Below are 18,689 nucleotides of genomic sequence, written 5' to 3'. Positions count from 1 at the left end.
CTTAATGTATCCCCATTGATTCAATGTAGTCTTGACAAAATAAATGAGCACCAACTTTAAAGGAAATACAGTTTTCCATTCCAGCTAGTTACTGTACAAACTCACAAAAATTTTGCTTTCTTGGGTTTGCTACCAAAATAAACTCTACTGTTAAGTACTTAGAAATTTTTTGTAAACTCTATCCAGCATGTTGCCATTGTGACCTCAATTTAACAAAAGACATGTTCATTTTGAGGCTTGTACGCATTAGTGCATGGTTTGTGTCTGTGTAATTATGATGCTAAATTTATCAGAAATCTGATAATTTAAGTGGAATAGAGGGAAAATCTAGTTTATAATGCTTTAAAAACTTAGTTATTTGACAAAATATATTTCTGATGAAAAGGAAACTCAGTGTTCATTCTTACCATTCTGTGTTTTAATCACATTCTTGGCTTGTGCATATTTGTACAAGAAAGAGCAAAGAGAGAACTTTTTTCTCCCTTCAGATAGTCTGGTCAACAAGGTCTACACAAAAAGCAACACTGACAAAGAGTCTGTAAAATAAAATGGTATGCACCAATATCTCCTACATAGATGTCTATTGTGTGTTTAAAAATATGAAAAAAACTACCCACTGATTAACAATAAAGCAATATTTTTTTCTTTCTGAACATTACTTCTGTAACGGTTTAAAAAGAAGAGATGGATCAAAGAAAATATAAAATTCATTCCATTTTTATCAGCAATCACTTTTACAGGTTCAGTGTAAACTTACTGACACACTGTTTTAGGCAGAAGTCATTTTTTATAACTTCATGCTCGATGTGCATCATTTGATGATAATTTGATTATGTAACTAATCTCATATGCAATTTGCCCTTAAAAAAATAAAAACCTCTTCCTTCATAAATTATAAATATGTAATCTATTCATACAAAACTCGTACTTTGAAGTGAAGTGGGAAAGACTACATGATTTGCAGCAATAAGCATTCAAATTTAGTTGTTAAAGGTATGCTTTTGTGATGATTTTTCATAGAAAGATATTAATGGTACTTGGTATATGTGCTTCTTTCTAGACATAACATATACTTCAACACAGCTCCTGACTATTAATCAGTTGAAAGCCCTTCTGTTATCAAAAGTTGTTTGTTTCACAACAGAGGTATTTTATTGGTAATTTTAAGTATGCGGCTTACTTTTTCACATGGTCTATAACTACATGCAATAAACGAGCAGGGTGGATTTGATTTAAATCAAATGGATTTAAATCATGATTTAAATCTCTAGTCAGGAAGACTTGATTTAATCATGGATTTCTGCATAAAAGTGCATTCTTGTTGGTTGTTATAACCTTAATACATATTCTTCACAACTCAGAGATAGATGTAGGTTTCATTTTTAGAAGGTACACACCATACATTTTTAAAGTGATTTATTTTATTTAAAGTGTAAAACTTTTCAGATTAGTTTTACAGCTAATCAGAAAATGAATGATCGTTTGGTTATTTCATTTACCAAAGATAATTGATGCAGATAGTTCACCTCCCAGTGACTTCATAAATATCTCCAATTCAAGACGTTAATCATTAATATTTGGAGGATTTTCTTGCCATGCTGTATTAGGAGGAGATCACCACCAGACAGACATTTAAATTGTTTTATTTAACTAAAACAACAATGTTATGTATTCTGGATTTTTTTTCTTCCACAGCAAACACAATATTTTAACAAAACAAGCATATGAATTTTTGAATTTAGTTAAACATTCAAGTTTTTTAAAGTCAGGTTTGTTTTTGTTAAAATTGTTTTTGACTAAAATAGTTAAATGAAATATTGAAAAAAAAACCCACAAAAATTAAATCTACTATGTCAGCCAGGTCAACATGAGAAACTTAAAATATTGGCTTCTACAGTTAACTCAGTCGTCTTCATCTTCATTTTCCTGTTTGTTCATAATCTGGAGAAGAAAAACAAGCTTTCCTGCTTTTTCAGGTTCCAAACGATTTCTCAATTTATAAATTAGCCCAAAGAAGAAAATATTCTTTCTACACCGGCAGAAGAAGCTAGTGAAATTATCACATCAACAGTCTCTGAATCCAAGTGCTTAAGTGATTTCCACCAGTTCGCTGGTGTGACTTCCTTCAAATCATCATCAGCAAACTTATTTTTCTTGAATGGTTCACCCTTAGCTCGGAAGTTTATTATAGTTGGCATTATGGAGGGATGATTGCTGGATGTCCATGTCATAGCCAACCACTCTTCTTCAGCAGTTAAGGTTTGACCCTGGTACCGAGTATTGAGAATATTGGCAAGAAAATGAGATAGTGCTTGTCCCATTATTTTTTTTAGTGCTTGTAATTTAACTCTGTCATTGCATATTTCTCTTTTTAAGATCTCAGTTCCTTTCAAATTTCAACAGCGTCAGCAGTAAAACAGCTATTTCCCTGCATTTTGTTCCAGGCTACAGAAATAGGCTTCAGGGCACTCAGCATGTGTTCAACATTTCTCTTAAGCCCAGTGTTGAGAACTTTGGCTGTGACAGTGCCATCTATTTTTTCACGATTTTGTTCACAAACTGTCATCGGATTAGACCAGTTCTTGATATAGTGCTCAAAACAGTTCACTACTGAGTTCCATCGCACGTCTTGTGGGAGAGTTAGCTTGGTTTCTCCTACTTTTTTTCAGAGTAGCTGCTTCAAAATGGTAGTTACGGAAGTATTTTTCAATCTCAACAACATTAGCCTTTATTTCTGGAACACTGAAGTCTTTGGCTAGAAGGTGCATCAAATGAGCACTGCAACCATATGTTGTTAGCTTGGGACTCTCTTCACTGTTTTCTAAATAATTTCTTCTCATCTTGGGTACATTTGCAGCATTGTCTGTGACCAAGCTGCGTACTAGACATCTGAATTTTTTTCCACAGTTTTTTTTATAGCCTTTACTGCTACTTCCTGTAAGTATTCTGCTGTGTGTGCATTCTTGATGTATCAATTGTTTCTGTAAGAAAGACATTCTCTTCTTCTGTTGTCACACAAACACATACAACAGGATCATTGTGGACATTGCTCCACCCATCAAGACTCAGGTTAATAATTTTACCCTCTAGACCTTTTGCACACTGCTCAATTTCTTTCTTAAACTTTATCCAGAATTTGCCTGCAACACCTGCTCTGTTGGGTGGACTGTATCCTGGTCTTAATGTTAATAAAGTGTGGGTTCTCAATCGTACGGAAAGGAGAGTCGGCTGCATAAACAAGCCAGGCAATTTTTTCATCAATTACCTCTTTTTTGTAATCTGGTTCTTATCACAAATTTACCTGTGGTTGTTTCTGGATGATGGAGATTTTTGCTACAGGTGATATACTGTGGCTATGTGACATACATGATGTGACTGAAACACTATAATTAGCAGATAACTCTGATAACTATAGAAAAGGATGGTGATCTTGAAGGTGGATAGTTTTCAGAATCCTGTATGTTCAGGATGGATTCTCCTAAACAAAATAAGTCAATGCAGTTATTTAATTATTTTTTCCATACTGCTCATGTAGTATTACTCATGCATTCTCTGACACTTAGTACTACTTTAAAGGTGAAATTGTAAAAGGAAGATCTGCCTATTTCAGCTATTTATTTTTTATCACAACTCCATCTAAAATGATAGTATCATAGAGTAACAAGTATATTTTTGGCTCAAACAGGAGAATTCAAGAATAGTCCAGAAGGAAGACAGGCAGTCCTTAAGAAAGAAGTATGAAATAAAAAAAGTTTACCAACCTGAAGAGCCTGCATGTTCAGACATGTTCTTTTCATCATCTTCAACACAGCTTCCTCCTGAAAAGGAGCACTTCTCATGATGATGTTTCATTCAGGCAACCAGTCCTTGCAGTTCTTTGTTGCACCATTCGCATTTTGCACATATACCTGTCTTACTCATAGGTAGAAGAACTTCATTAAAATATTCCCAAACTGGGTCTCTCTTATGGCCTGCTGCCATGATAGGTTTTCCCTTCTAGTGGCAGATCTCAAATCAATGAAGGCTACACTCAGAAAGACCTCAAGACTTCTGGAATATGCTGCTCAAACAGTATCACTTTTGTTTCTACTGCTTGTCCCTCCTTTCTCACATTTATCTCCAGACTTCTTCTCCTTGTCCAGATCTATTCCAACAACAATCTTCTATTCATTGAACTTTTTGAAACTTTGCACTTTTAGAGAGAGGTAAAGGATTGAATCTGTGTACACAAATTTGCGGAGGGACAATATGGTTGACAATAATGTTATTTCACACCTCTATATATTATTTACTTACTTAAAAATATTTTTGCTGTTAACAAGCGTGTTATCCCTGGAGACACAAATCCACAGTTTGAGAACTGCAAAACTAAGCATCTCTGATGGTAGCTTCTAAACTAAGCACTGAGTCCCACTGGGTAGATAGAAAGATTAACCTAAATAATCTATACAGAAGTCCCTGGATCCTCCTAAGATTGGGTTCCTAATCCATGAACTATTGGAACTCATTTACAAAACTTTTCTTAAACATTACGTGACTATATTGACTCATACTATCGAATTAGAATTTATAATCCCTGAAAAACAGAGTATGTGAAATGGGAGGCTGAATATTTTCTGAGAGTGTAGGAAGAGATGGGAAAGGAAGAGGCTGTTAGTCAATGGGAGTTTTGCTGGTCAGGACTGCAAAACGAGGCCTCTTTATGGTTGCAGACTGTTATGAATGACACTTGTTAGATACATATATTAGCCTACAGAAAAACTGTTTCAGTAACAAATAAATTTGCTTTTAATAAAAATGTAACTAGACATTTAAACTAATGTTTTAGGTCATGATTTCAAAAAGAGCCTAAAGTTAGGTTTCTAAATTGTGATTTAGGCTCCTAAATAAGTGACCTGATTTTCAAAAGTGCTGATCATGCAGCAGTTCCCACTGATTACTTCAGTTGGAGCAATAGGTTTTCAGCACTTTTGAAAATCAAGCCTGTTATTTTGGAACCTAACTTTTGAAACTCTTGGCTTTCAGGTTTAAAGTCACGTCTCCTTGACTCCTCCAAGGGCACTTACCTTTATTATCTTTATTCCTCAGTAGGAAAATAAAAACTTGTACAAAGTATAGTTAAAAATTACTTAGGATGGTGCAGTTTCTGAGCATGCACTGATAGTGTCACTCTTACAGTCTGATTTTTTTTCTGTGTGGCAATCAAAATGGGAGCGCTTTCTCCCTTATTAGTATAGGATGGCTGTTAAGTAGCACTATCCTATTTGTCTATAAATGCATCTATACTGATAGTGTCTTTGCAATCAATTTTAAAATTGAACGTCCAGACCAAAAATAAAGAACAAAACAAAACCAACTTTGTTAAACTGGAGGTACAGCTGTAAATGTTTATTAGTTGTGGGGGAAAAAGCCCTAAGAAAACTTTGCAGTTTTCTCAAAAGCTTGGCCTGGAAGTCAAAATAAGATTACTCGTTGAAAGAAAATTTTATAAAGGATTGGAAACACATACAGTTCCTGATGCCTATGCAACCTTAATGCCTGTCCAGCTCCTGCCAATCTGCCATCCAGGATTCCTGTCTGCCTTGTGTGTAAGATGGAAACATTTTGATGAAGGACTTCTGATTGTAAGAATTTCAAGTAGTTCATAGCTTGGAGCTGGGAACAACTTAAATCCACTTTGCTTATGTTGCTGCTTGTAGAATCAAGAAACTCTGGAATATACGACTTTGGTTTTGAATGTATATTTCTGCTACATAAGTGTGATTTGATTTGTCTTCCACCCGGTGCACAGGTGTGTCAACATAAATTTTAGTTCAGCCATTAAGAGGTTTATAGCCTCAGATATTAATGATCAGTTTCAGTACAACATAATTCTGTATAATTAGGGGGATTTGTCTCAAACACTTGTCTTGAATCGGTCATTTTTGATGAACAGAGATTTTCTTTTCCATATACTCAATGGTTCAAAATAAGACACAAACAGTTTTCTGTAGTTAGTGTACATTTTACTTTAAATGCTATAGTAGCATACAATCTCTATGAACTTGATTGAAATAGTTCGATAAAATCACTTTATAATTTCTAGGGTCACTGCTTCAATTGAGATGTGCATTGTTTGCGGATTTGTCTCCTGGTCTTACAACTTCGTATCCTGGTCTCAGACACCTGTTCTGAGGATAGTGTGGGTGGCACTGAAGTAGAGTTATAGTTATTTGAGTTCTATTAACTGTATATTTCCATTCATTTGAATTTCTAGGCTAATGTCTGAGTCTTTTAAGAACACTAAAATGTTCTATGAAGTCTTTTCATTTACTATTTGACCTGAGCTATGTGCTTTGAACATGACAACTAAAAGAAAGTCTCTGCTCCATGAAGCTTATATTTTAAAGGACACAAACAGATAAGACATAATCAGTTGGGGAAACAGATAAGACATAATCAGTTGGGGAAACAGAGAGTAGAGCTGATTGGAAATTTTCCAGTGGAACCTTTTTCCCATCAGTAAATACTGATTTCTGCAAAATGTTTTGCTTTTGATTAATGAGTCAACTTCAACAAGAATTTGCTTTGAAAGAAGAGAAGAAACATTTCAATAAGGTTGAAATATCCAGTTCATTCAACATTCAGCCTTTTTGAAACGGAATCTTTAGATATTCCATTTTATATCATATATAATTTTGGCATTCTAAAAAATGTTTTAATTCTGTCTTGCAAATTTTGAAAGTGAAATTCCTCATGAAACCAAAAATCCAGTGCCTGCCAAGTTCCTCTGGAGGCAGAATTACATCAAATATTAATCCCTTCTTTACTTTCTCCCTAAACTTTTCCCTCTTATATACTATTGTGGTAAGGGGGCTTTTGTCTAATATGGTCAAAGTTTGTGAAACCTCCTCATTTGATTGATGAGAGATGGGAATCTGGCACACTGGGATTGGAAAGTCATTTTCTATGCATAATAGTGTCGATCAGTAGAGGTAATCCCTTTGAGGAGCTGGTAAGCCTGTAACTGAGGGTGTTTGCTCCCAGCAGCTATGATAGTGTCCAGCTTCTGCCACTTCTGGCTGGCAAAGAGACTGTTTCTTTCAGATAGAGACCTAGCCACAGTAATTCACACATTTGTCACTTCCTCTCTGGTATTCTGCAGTTCTCTTTACTTCCACCTAGACAAGATGTTCATGAAGAAACTGTAACAGATACAACACAGTGGTCCATCTCCTAAGCAGAACAAGCACTAGACCATATTTCACGCCAGTGTTCTACAACATACACCATCTTCCCACGCACTTTCAGATCCAATTCAGGGTTCTGGTATTTGAGTAGAAAGCCCTCACTTGGATAGGTCCACATCATATCAAAGACTGCCTTCCTTAAGAACATACGAACAGCCATACTGGGTCAGACAGAAGGGCCATCTAGCCCAGTATCCTCTTTTCTGACCGTGAACAATGCCAGGTGCCCCAGCAGGAATGAACAGAGCAGGTAATCATCAAGTGATCCATCCCCTGTTGCCCATTCCCAGCGTCTGGCAAACAGAGGCTAGGGACACCATCCCTGCCCATCCTGGCTAATAGCCATTGATGGACCTATCCTCCATGAATTTATCCAGTTCTTTTTTGAACCCTGGTATAGTCTTGGCCTTCACAACATTCTCTGGCAAGGAGCTCCACAGGTTGACTGTGCATGGTGTGAAGAAATATTTCCTTTTGTTTTAAACCTGCTGCCTATTAATTTCATTTGGTGACCCTAGTTCCTGTGTTATGAGGAGGAGTAAATAACACTTCCTTATTTATTTGCTCCACACGAGTCATGATTTTATAGACCTCAATAATCTCCCCCTTTAGTCATCTCATTACTCTTTCCTCATACAGAAGCCGTTCCATGCCCCTAATCATTTTTGTTGCCCTTTTCTGAACCTTTTCTAATTCCAATATATCTTTTTTGAGATGGGGTGACCACATCTGCACACTGTATTCGAGCTGTGGGCGTACTATGGATTTATATAGAGACAGTATGATATTTTCTGTCTTATCTATCCCTTTCTTAACGATTCCCAACATTCTGTTCACTTTTTTGACTGCCACTGCACATTGAGTGGATGTTTTCAGAGAACTATCCACAGTGACTCCCAAGATCTTTCTTGAGTGGTAACAACTAATTTAGTCCCCATCATTTTATATGTATAGTTGGGATTATGTTTTCCAATGTGCATTACTTTACATTTATCAACATTGAATTTCATCTGCCATTTTGTTGCCCAGTCACCCAGTTTTGAGAGATCCTGTTGTAGCTCTTTGCAGTCTGCCTGGGACTTAACTATCTTGAGTAGTTTTGTATCATCTGGTCCCAGTATAGACCCCTGGGGGACACCACTATTTACCTCTCTCCATTCTGAAAACGGACCATTTATTCCTACCCTTTGTTTCCTATCTTTTAACCAGTTACCAATCCATGAGAGGACCTTCCCTCTTATCCCATGATAGCTTCAGTCAACATAGTTATGTTTTACCCTGCACACTATGTTTATCCAATTCAAATACATGTTTGAGGGAACTAAAGGCAGTGTTCTCAACAGCAAAACCAACACACTGGTTCACCCTCCCAAAAGGAGAAGAGCCCCTTCTCTCCATCTTCAGGTATCTCCATAAGACACACCTTTCAACCACTAAAAGAATTCAACAGCACACTAAAAAGTAATAACCTAGATTAAACCTAGAACAGGTCAAAGTATGAATATGCTCAAACTAGGGACCCTGATTACACCCAGAGTAGGAAAGAGATCTAATTGCCTCCATCCAGCTAGTCCACAATATGTGTTTTTAGTCCATGTAGTGGTCTTTACAGTGTTAAATATTATATATTACAATGTAAAATATTTTATAAATGCTTCTTGATAGTAAGACACACGTTAGGAGTAGGAAAGGCACAAAAACAGCAGTGGGAGAAAACAAAGGAGGGAGTGAGGCTGACATCTTTAGCCCAAATGGGTTCAGAAATCAGAAACAATTCTTTAATGTTTTAGGGAGAAAAACCTTTATTTAACTAGCAAATTGAAAGAACTAGCTGGAGTTTCATTCAGTGTGAGCCTGCATGCAGTTTTCATACACCAGCATTGATGTGGCGTGGTCAGCACATACAAATTCACTGCATTCTCCACATTGCTTGCAGCTCTTGTGGTCAAATGACCTTAATCAAATGTGGCAGATTCCACTGCCAAGTCTGCAGGGTGATCCCATGGTATCTGTTTTTTTATAGTAGCCAAGGGATGAGAGTGCTGCTTTGATGGGCATGGTGAGATGATGGATATCAAGGATTCTTCTCTTTATATGTGCATCTTCGAGTCATTCTCCTAGACTGACAAGAAATAAGTGCCTTGTTTTGGTTGAGTGTGGTGCTAAGCAGGATCACTGCTGACTCAAATAAGGAACCTGGGATGCCAGCAACATCAAGCATGTTGAAGAAAAGAAATATTGGCCACCTTTGTATCTTGCACCCACAGGAGTACATTCTTGCAAGATGGCCCATGTTGTTGACAGCACTTTTAGTGTCATAATGGAGAATTATGTGGGGTTTCTTTTTGTCTCCTCCTAGAACCTTGTCATGATGCATCGTCGATAGTATTATTATCAACTTGCCCTTCTTTGGAACATAGGAAGCCAGGGTAAGTGGCCCAGCAAACCTGAACACTGATGGCAGTTTTTCTCTGCTCCAACGTGGATGCATCTCATTCTGTACAGCTGACTTGCTCCAACATAAGTCAAATTTTCATTAAATAGATCTTCAGGAAGCTGAACACTGGTGAAGTTATCCCCAACTATGTTTCTTCCAGTCTTATACCAGGGCTGAACATGAGCTCCTCCTATCTGAAAATGAACCTGATGAACAGTCAATGAAAATGTAGTCTTCCTTTTCAGAGCTGCTCTTGACATGATCTGGCACAACGTCACTGTCATTTAATAAGTTGTCATCACAAAACTTCTTACTTTCAGAGTTGCAAATCACTTTTCTAAGATCAGAAGCAAAATATCATGCCCGTTTGTTCACCTTCTTGAATTGTGGAACACGGAAAATGCCCTCAAGAGTCTCCTTAAACTTATGCTCAAATAAATTGGTTAGTCTCTAAGGTGCCACTAGTACTCCTTTTCTTTTTGCGAATACAGACTAACACGGCTGCTACTCTAATACCTAGACAGACAATCCCCTCAAGAATGGTAGGGAGAGAGCCACCATCAGTCCACTGTGCTGAGGATACCAAACATGCCTGGATTTGAAGGGACCAACCTTCCTGGAGTACCTTCTACTGTAGGGTAACTGTATGCAGCAACTGCTGTCACTGCAATCCATTATCCAATTAGCATATGCTAACTATTACAGTACAAGATACTCTCACTAGAAGCAAATGTGCACACAGAGCTACTAAAAACAGAGGACAGTGCAATATGTTTGGGCTACATTTGTACCCCACATACTGTTTTTTGATACAGAAAAATTATTTTTCATGGTAAATTACATTTTATTTATCTGAGCTGAATTGTGTATATGTGCCTAAATAACTGTTTCCTAAAACTGCGTAGTTGGAGGGCCACTGGTTCATGAGTTATCACAACATATATGCTTACAGGCTACAATATTCCCACGAATGTGGAGTAGGGTTAATGGAGCTTTTTTACCTGGAACATTTTTAGGAATATAAAATGTCTGAGTTGCTCAGGAACAAAAATGTTAGAAATTTTGCATCACTGCTTGGCACCTATTTACTTTACAAACATGTTCACTGTTGTTATTTATATAAAACACACACTTACTCCTTCCCCTCTCTGTCTCTGCTGAATGTGCTGTGTGCCATTTTTTGCTAACAGGTCAATCTATAGATCACAGAGATGCTAATCTAATGAAGATAATTATGTCATTCCTCCATTAACAGATATAGTTGTATTTATCTGGCAAGACTACTCACTCTTAACAAAATTTTCCACACCAAATATTTTCTGTCAGAGATCTCTTACTGACTGTTACCAGTTTATTTTTAAAAATATGAAAGACCAATCGGGAGAGCTCCCTAGAGTAAAAGTCTTTTAGCAGTTGATTGTTTGGAAGGGTCTTTAAGGTTGTTGCCTCTAGCCAACTTATAAAGCTGAAGGAATAGATTTTACTGTCTTAAAGATTGTTTTCCCCTGTGAAGGCGGGGGGAGGGAGAGGGCAGTGTGTGCCTCTCAGTTTAGTTCTACATTTTATTTTATCAGTAAAGATAAGAGTAAGGATTACTTACATTGATGTGCAATAGTGTCATCAGAATTTAGGGGCCATTAACAATTTTTATTGATTTACAACTATGGTAAACATCTGCCACAGCACAAAATGTTGATATTAAAGTTCTTTGAATTATTTTTACTGTATTAATTACTAACAAAATTGATTTAGAATTATTTTAGAAGTTATGAGAGACTAATACAGATACAATCCAAAAGTAGTTTGATAGATCAGAGTAAAGGTTGCAAACATTTCTAGTCAACTAGTGCCTTGGAATAAAAAACAAAACCGTTTTAAAACAGCTGATGAGATAAGCAGCTGCTGTGTATGCACACTAACTACTTTACTTAAAAGGATTTTCAGAAGTATGGTTTATTGTTTGGATGATTGATAGTTTTCAATTGGGAGAGTTCCCACTGAAAGAGTCCTATTGTAGAGCTCTAAAAGCTGTTGGTAGGAGCATCTTTGAAACCTCCACTGAGATCATGTTTTTCAAAAAATATATATTTTAAAATTTTTAAATCCCAGACATGCTTCTACCAGCCTACATCATCTCGACAGTTGTCAGCAGGGAATGCTATTGTTCCGGTTTCAGTCTCCTCTAACATCGTATCCCAGTCCTCAAAACTTACCAATGTCTTCCAACAAAAAGTGTGAAGTCAGGAGCTAATTTTCCTAATATTTCTAATGAGTTAATGTAATTTACATCATAAAGAGGAGTAAATTACTATTCTGCTCATAGTTCATCTTTCTGACTTCTACTCTATCCTTAACTTGCCTCGCTATGTCTAGGCATTGTAGTACATGGTCTTTAATAATATACCCTAATTTCAAATCCAAAGAGTGATAGTGCACAATACTGAAAATCTAGGTCTTGAGGCACAGGTTAAAGTGGCATACGAATTTTAATTCTAAGCTATCTTGCTTTCTCGTATCTGAGTCAGCCCTTTCAACTGTAATGTAATGTGTTAATTTACTTGCATATGCCATTCTAGACGAACCCATATGTTCAAAAATATGAATACTAATCTACTTAGAAAACACTGTTGCTGTTTCATTTTCTGTCCTCTCTTACACTTTGTTCATGCTCTAATTTGATTGCTAAATCAGTTTTCTATTGTTTTTTCTCTTGAAATTGTTTTTGCATAACAAATCAAAATTTGTTCAGCATAGATGAGTTTGAGAAAGACATGCTTGTCAGATATGGCATATATTCAGTTATTAATTTTTCTGCAAATGCTGCTGCTAATCTGCTGTACTCTCAGATGAGTGCCTATTTAAAGTCATCAAATGTTATGGTGCCCATTAGTAAGAATCTGAAGTAAGAAAATTACCAGTAAAAATTCCATGTTTACTTAGTAAATTGATGTTTACAAAATAAAATATTGGTTTACAGCCAGGATTCTGAAATATAACATTGTGGCAGATGAACATATAGCAGTAATAACCTTTGGACAATAAGCAAAGCGATGTATTTTAGAGAAAGTTGCCAGTTGGTGTTTTTTGGTTTCGTTCTCTCCCCCACACTCTAAGTAAAGTTTCTAATAGAACAGTGAAATTCTGATGGCTGAACTTGGACATTTCATTTGAATACTCATTGGAGTGAGTACTCTTGCACTAATCACTGTGCTCTCGACACATTCTAAATTGATTTTAAAACAATGTACAATTTTTAACTATTCATGTTGTATTTTTATGTTATAGATTATACTCCTCAATACAATAGATAAAGTTGTCTACTGGCACTTGAGTTTGGGTTCTAAACATTTTCCATCAATTTTATTTTGCTTAATTTCCAATGATTATCACAAAAACCCTAACAAATTATTTTGTGGGGTAAGGTACTTACCCATAGGAAGCCTAAACACACTATCATTGGGTATCCTGCATACTGGCTTTTTGCAAAGTAGCTTTATAAGTATTGTATACTAAAATAGTACAAACACTGAACATATCTTTCTCTCTTATAGAGCTGGAGTGGACCAGAGAAGTTACTTGCTTTAGATGAACTCATTGATAGTTGTGAACCAACACAAGTGAAACATATGATGCAAGTGATAGAGCCCCAGTTTCAACGAGACTTTATTTCCTTGCTCCCAAAAGAGGTGAGGATGATCAGTTAATGCTGGGCTCTGGGTGCTGTTTGACTATGTAACGCATCATCTATCACCTTTAAACATTTCCATGCTAATTATGATATTCAGTATTGTCAATGTAAACACTGTTAATTGGTGTTAGAGTACTACAAGTTGACAAACTGCCATGTCTTAATTATGTAATTCTCAGATTAATGTATGCTTCTGAGCTAAAGGCCAGATTTTTGAAGATATTTAGGTACTGTGTGGGATTTTCAGACGTGCCTATTTGCATCTTTAGGCATCTTAAAATCTTCAAAAAATCTGTCCAAGTGACTTTTTTTCTACTACTGAGATAAGTTCCATGTTGTACTATAAGTCATTTGAGTTCTTTCAGCTTAGATAGGTTTTCTTTAACCACGTTTTCCTTCTGGTTATTTAGTGTCTTGTCTCTTGACTGATTTGCCAGATTTAGTCTTGCATATATTCTGTATCATCAGCGTATATGTTTTGATCATCATCCCCTCCACATTTTGAGGAGACAATAAAATACTGTTCTATAGAACTATTTCACATTAAAAAAAAGTCAACATATACAAATTTATTCTTGATTTGTAATATGCACCTATCATTCTCCAAGTGTATGCATTATTAAATCTGCATTAAGTCTGTTAGTGTTACTTATATAATTAAAAGAGAAAATTCCCCAGCAACAAGGACCCAAAAACGCCAATCCCCTTATTCTAACCTCCAGGCAATCCCCTGGGTAAACAAATATCTTTCAATATACCCTGCAGGCAGTGATGAGCTGCCAAAATCTTAACAACTGGTTCCCTATAAAAAGTTCTGATTTAAGGGATGTGCCTCTGTCCTGCCCCCTCCCACTCCACCCCCAGGCTCCATCCTGCCCCCCAGGCTCCATCCTGCCCCCCAGGCTCTGTCCTGCTTCTTCCCATTCCCACAGGCTCTGTCCTGCCCCCATGCCCTCCCCAGGCCCATTCTCCATCCCAGGTGCCTGTTGGTGGAGCAGGAGTCTTGCAGCCCTTGCATCAGTGGGGTTGCTCCCGGCATGTGGGGCGGTGGCTCCCTGCAGGCAAAGGCAGCCGTCTGCCCGACTCCCCACCGCAGGATGTGACCACCCCCGAGCGGCGGAGGCCGGACAGCTCCACAGCACAGGAGTGGGAGAGACTGGGGGGGTGGGGGGCTTCCCCCAGCAAGCCCAAGGCAGTCCCCAGCCATGGCACCAGCCAGCCCTGCCCAGTTCCTGGGGCAGAGGAGGCTGCTGCTGCCAGGGGCCTGGCTCCCCGGCCCTATGCGGTGCCCAGTCACATGGTGCCTGATCTCCCTGCCCAGTGCAGCTGGTCGCGCTTCCTGGGGCAGGCAGGAAGCAGCATGGAGCTTGGCCGCGGCTGCTGAGTGAGGCGGCATCGGATCAGCCTCTGCGTGTGGGGCCCCGGAGCGGCTGCCTGGATAGCTGCGCAGCGCAGGTACCAGCCGCAGCATGGCCCCTGCCCCGAGACAGGACGCGGGGCCCCGCAGCCCTTCCATAGCCCCATGCTGCTCCATGCACCCCCCTCTAGCACCGAGCCTCTTCTCCAACCAGGGCCAGCTCTAGGATTTTTGCCGCCCCAAGCAAAAAAATTTTTGGCCACCCCGCTTTTTTTCATGCTCCGCCCCAACTCTGCCCCTTCCCCAAATCCCCGGCCCCACCTCCTCCCCCAGGCGTGCCGCATTCTCCCCCCCCATTGCTTCCTACGGCTCGCCCCCACCCCCCACCCCCCCAAAACCCCCTGTCCTAGCTCACCTCCGCTCTGCCTGCTCTCCTGAACATGCTGCTGCTTCGCTTCTCCCCCCTCCGTCTCAGGCGCGGGAGAGGCAGCACATTCAGGGGAGCAGGCGGAGCGGAGGTGAGCGAGGGTGTGTGGGGGCGCAGGAAGTAACGGGGTGGGGTAGAGGAACCGCTCCCCGCCCCAGCTCACCTCCACTCTCCCACTGCCGCCTCCCCTGAGCGCGCCGCCGCTCAGCTTCTCCTCCCTCCCTCCCAGACTTGCCGTGTAGGGGGGAGAAGCTGAGCAACGGCAGCACGCTCATTTCTAGGGGCGGCATGGCTGGCACTGGAATGCCACCCCTAGAAATGTGTCGCCCCAAGCACCTGCCTGTTTTGCTGGTGCCTAGAGCTGGCCCTGTCTCCCTTCTATAACACTGAGCCCGACACCATGCACCCTCCCTAGCACCGCAAGTCGAGGCCCCCTTGGCCTGGGGGGCTGCCCCAGCCTGGCTGGGACTTTCTGGGGCAGCGACTGCCTATCCAACCCCCCCGCCCCATCTCCTGACCGCCCCCTCCAACTGCTCCCTGCCCCTTATCCAACCCCTCCTCCCAGCCCCCTTACCATGCTGCTCAGGGCAGAGTGTATGGATGCCGCGTGGCCCGCTGGAGCTCGCAGCCCCACCCCCATCCCCCTTACCATGCTGCTCAAAGCGGCAGGCGCTGCAGAGCTGCCCAGGAGTGGTCCAGGGCGCTGGCAGCGTGGCACGCTGAGGCTCTGCAAGAGGGGGGAAGGTGGGAGAGGGGCCAGGGGAGCCTCCCTGGCCGGGAGCTCAGGGAGCCCTAACTACCAGTTCTAAAACTGCTTCTAAATTTAACAACCGGTTCGCGTGAACTGGTGCGAACTGGCTCCAGCTCACCACTGCCTGCAGGTCAACAACTCAGACTCTTGTCAGGTCAATAGGGAAGCATTCTTAGTAGTGTTATGTTGGTGTTAGAATATGGTCTACTATGTTCCGTATTTTCTTCATGTATATTAAGACTGTTCTTATGTTCCATTCTCTGGCATTCCTTAGAAAGTCATGGCCCCTCTTTTCCTTTCATGTGCTAGTATATTATCTTCTTAACTGAGGAAAGTGTCGGAGCTGTCCTTTGGCATTAAGTGGATCATTTTTGTTAGGGGATGGAAGTAATATATACTATGAATATTAACTAAATATGCACAGTGGATGTAACTAATATTGACATACGTGTTTTCTGCACCCGGTTTCTTTGAAATCCTTTACTTGTTTGTGAGGAATACTGTGGGGAAAGAAACATACCATGTTGTGTTATTCCTAGTGAAGCTGCCCGAAGCCGTCTGTAGTTCAGAAGCACAAGAAGGTTTTTTTTCTCAAAACTGTCCCTTCTGCAGTGATCTGTTAGCCACTGATGTGGATCTGCTGCTTGGCCCCTGTCTTTATCGCTCTGTTTTTCATTTTCAGTGATTGGATGGATGTGTGTTACTTCTCTCAGCAGAGGAGCAGTGTCAGTAGAATCTTGAATATCTCCAGAAACTGAGGACTCACATCCTTGATTTTGTTTTAGATGTCTTCTGTTGCTCATCCAGGACTGATGTTCAGGAGATTTTATAATATATGACAGTGGAGCAGATTGTATGTAGCGGTCTAGTTTTATTTTGTTCACCATTTGGTTTAACCCAGCCAACTGGTGACTAAATTAACTCAGTAACCTCTAATGTTACCATCTAGATAAGTTAAAATTCTACTTTATTTCTTAGTACTTAATGGGAGTTTTAAAATGCACCACATAAACTTACTGAAATCTACAATCTACATCAATATAATTTATTTTATCCCTTATGCACCCTAGTATTCTATAAAACATCTCATAAGAATATTTTTGCATTCTGTTCAGTAAATAGGTTATATACCTGTTTGATCAACTGCATTTGCACACTGTTCTTCAACTCAAGCACACATGGAACTCAACTGTTCTACTGTTTAAGCTCTGCTGAGTGGAACATAAGCATGGCAAGATAATTTGCTCCACGGGGGTCATCTTATGCTTACTATAGGAAACAAGCTTAGTTTTCAATTTTACAATTGGGACAGTCACTATATGTTTGTGTGTTTGCTGTGATAACATTGCACTCAACCCAGTATCAGTTTTGAAATTCATTTTTTGGTCATTTGTTTCTATTGGCACAAACTGTTTCTACTACAGAAACTTACTTTGTAAATTTACTCCGGAATCACAAACCTGTGTCTTTGCCATTTGTTTAGCTGGGTGTTCTGTGTAAGTGCTTTATTGTGCATTTTTAATTAGACTTCAGGTTTTACTGCTTGCTCACTTTTATTTAGGAAGCACATTTTTTTCACTGGTCCCACATATATCCCCACTGTTCTTTGCACTGTCAAATCCATTTCCCACAATAACTTTGCTTTGTTCTGAATATTAGTTAAATAATCAAATATTATAGTATACCACAAACTAATCATCTCTAATTCGTTTCTGATAACTTATAATTTGCATAACTTAATTATATAGGTCTGACACTCAGTAGACAATCCCGACACCTGGCACCTCGTTTCTTTTAAAGAAAATATTTCCCAGGTGACATTTTTGCATGGATCTCAAGGTATTATTAAAACAATTTTGTCCAGGAGTACTTTGCTCCTATAGAAATGTACTGTAGGTCTCTAATACTTCTGGGCTGTTTGATATTTCAATTTATTGTTTTAATACATCTATTTTGACTGTCTGCATCTCAATCACTGTGTTCAGTGAGTGACAGTGTTTATTCTCCTACCTCTTTACAGTTGGCACTATATGTGCTTTCATTCCTGGAACCCAAGGACCTTCTGCAGGCAGCACAGACATGCCGTTACTGGAGAATTCTGGCTGAGGATAACCTCTTGTGGAGAGAGAAATGCAAAGAGGAGGGTAAGGCTCAGGAAAAATGCTAACATAGTGGTAGAAGTAGCTATGGGTGTTCATTTCATTTATGTAAGAAGCTTAACATTTTGAAAAAGGAATTCAGTTCAGTGTAAATTTGTTACTAATGCTTGACCTCTGTAATAAGTATCTTTGAAGCAGAGGTAGAAAATATTTAATGTGATATCTTAAAATAAACTGCAGTTAAATGTTAACATTATATCTATAAAAAGGTTATATGTAGTATAAAGACCTATATATGCTGTGTCCATTTGGTATATTATATATACTATAAAATGATTTTTACAATTTAGAGTAAATTTTCATACAAACTATCACAGAACACATTATAGTTTCTGGGAGAATAGAAAGAATACTTTAAAGAGTTTGGGTACAGTGATTCACAGTGACAAACAAAGGGAAAGTGATGTACAGTGAGAGCAAAAGGCACCGAATTGTGAAATTGATAAAGGTACAAGTAAGTATTCTTGCAGTAACAAGGGGAGAATAGAATGATGTAGTAATTAGGAAAAAGTGAGAGCAGTGTGGTCTAGTGCCAACTGTAGGCTAAATGAACAGGGAGGTTTCAAGGTTAGACTTGAAGAAAAGTGGTAATTTAGTGGCTCAGATGATAGACACAGAGTTTCCATAAACAAAAGGGGATG

At 39.2% G+C, this 18,689-nt stretch overlaps 1 protein-coding gene across 7 annotated transcripts in view; it reads left to right on the top strand.

Moving 5' to 3' along the window:
• Positions 1-18,689, top strand: part of FBXW7 (F-box and WD repeat domain containing 7) — a 283,629-nt gene that overhangs the window by 233,492 nt on the left and 31,448 nt on the right. For all 7 annotated transcript variants that reach the window (XR_012158599.1, XM_073341352.1, XM_073341354.1 and 4 more), the window contains 2 exons: positions 13,218-13,352; positions 17,910-18,033. Coding sequence is in view for 6 of the 7 variants with exons in the window: in XM_073341352.1 (XP_073197453.1) it covers positions 13,218-13,352; positions 17,910-18,033 (259 nt within the window). In the remaining variant the exon portion in view is untranslated. The remainder of the gene's footprint in view (positions 1-13,217; positions 13,353-17,909; positions 18,034-18,689) is intronic.

Source organism: Lepidochelys kempii, chromosome 4, assembly GCF_965140265.1.
Source record: "Lepidochelys kempii isolate rLepKem1 chromosome 4, rLepKem1.hap2, whole genome shotgun sequence".
NCBI lineage: Eukaryota > Metazoa > Chordata > Testudines > Cheloniidae > Lepidochelys > Lepidochelys kempii.
This window is presented reverse-complemented; position numbering and strand designations above follow the sequence as displayed.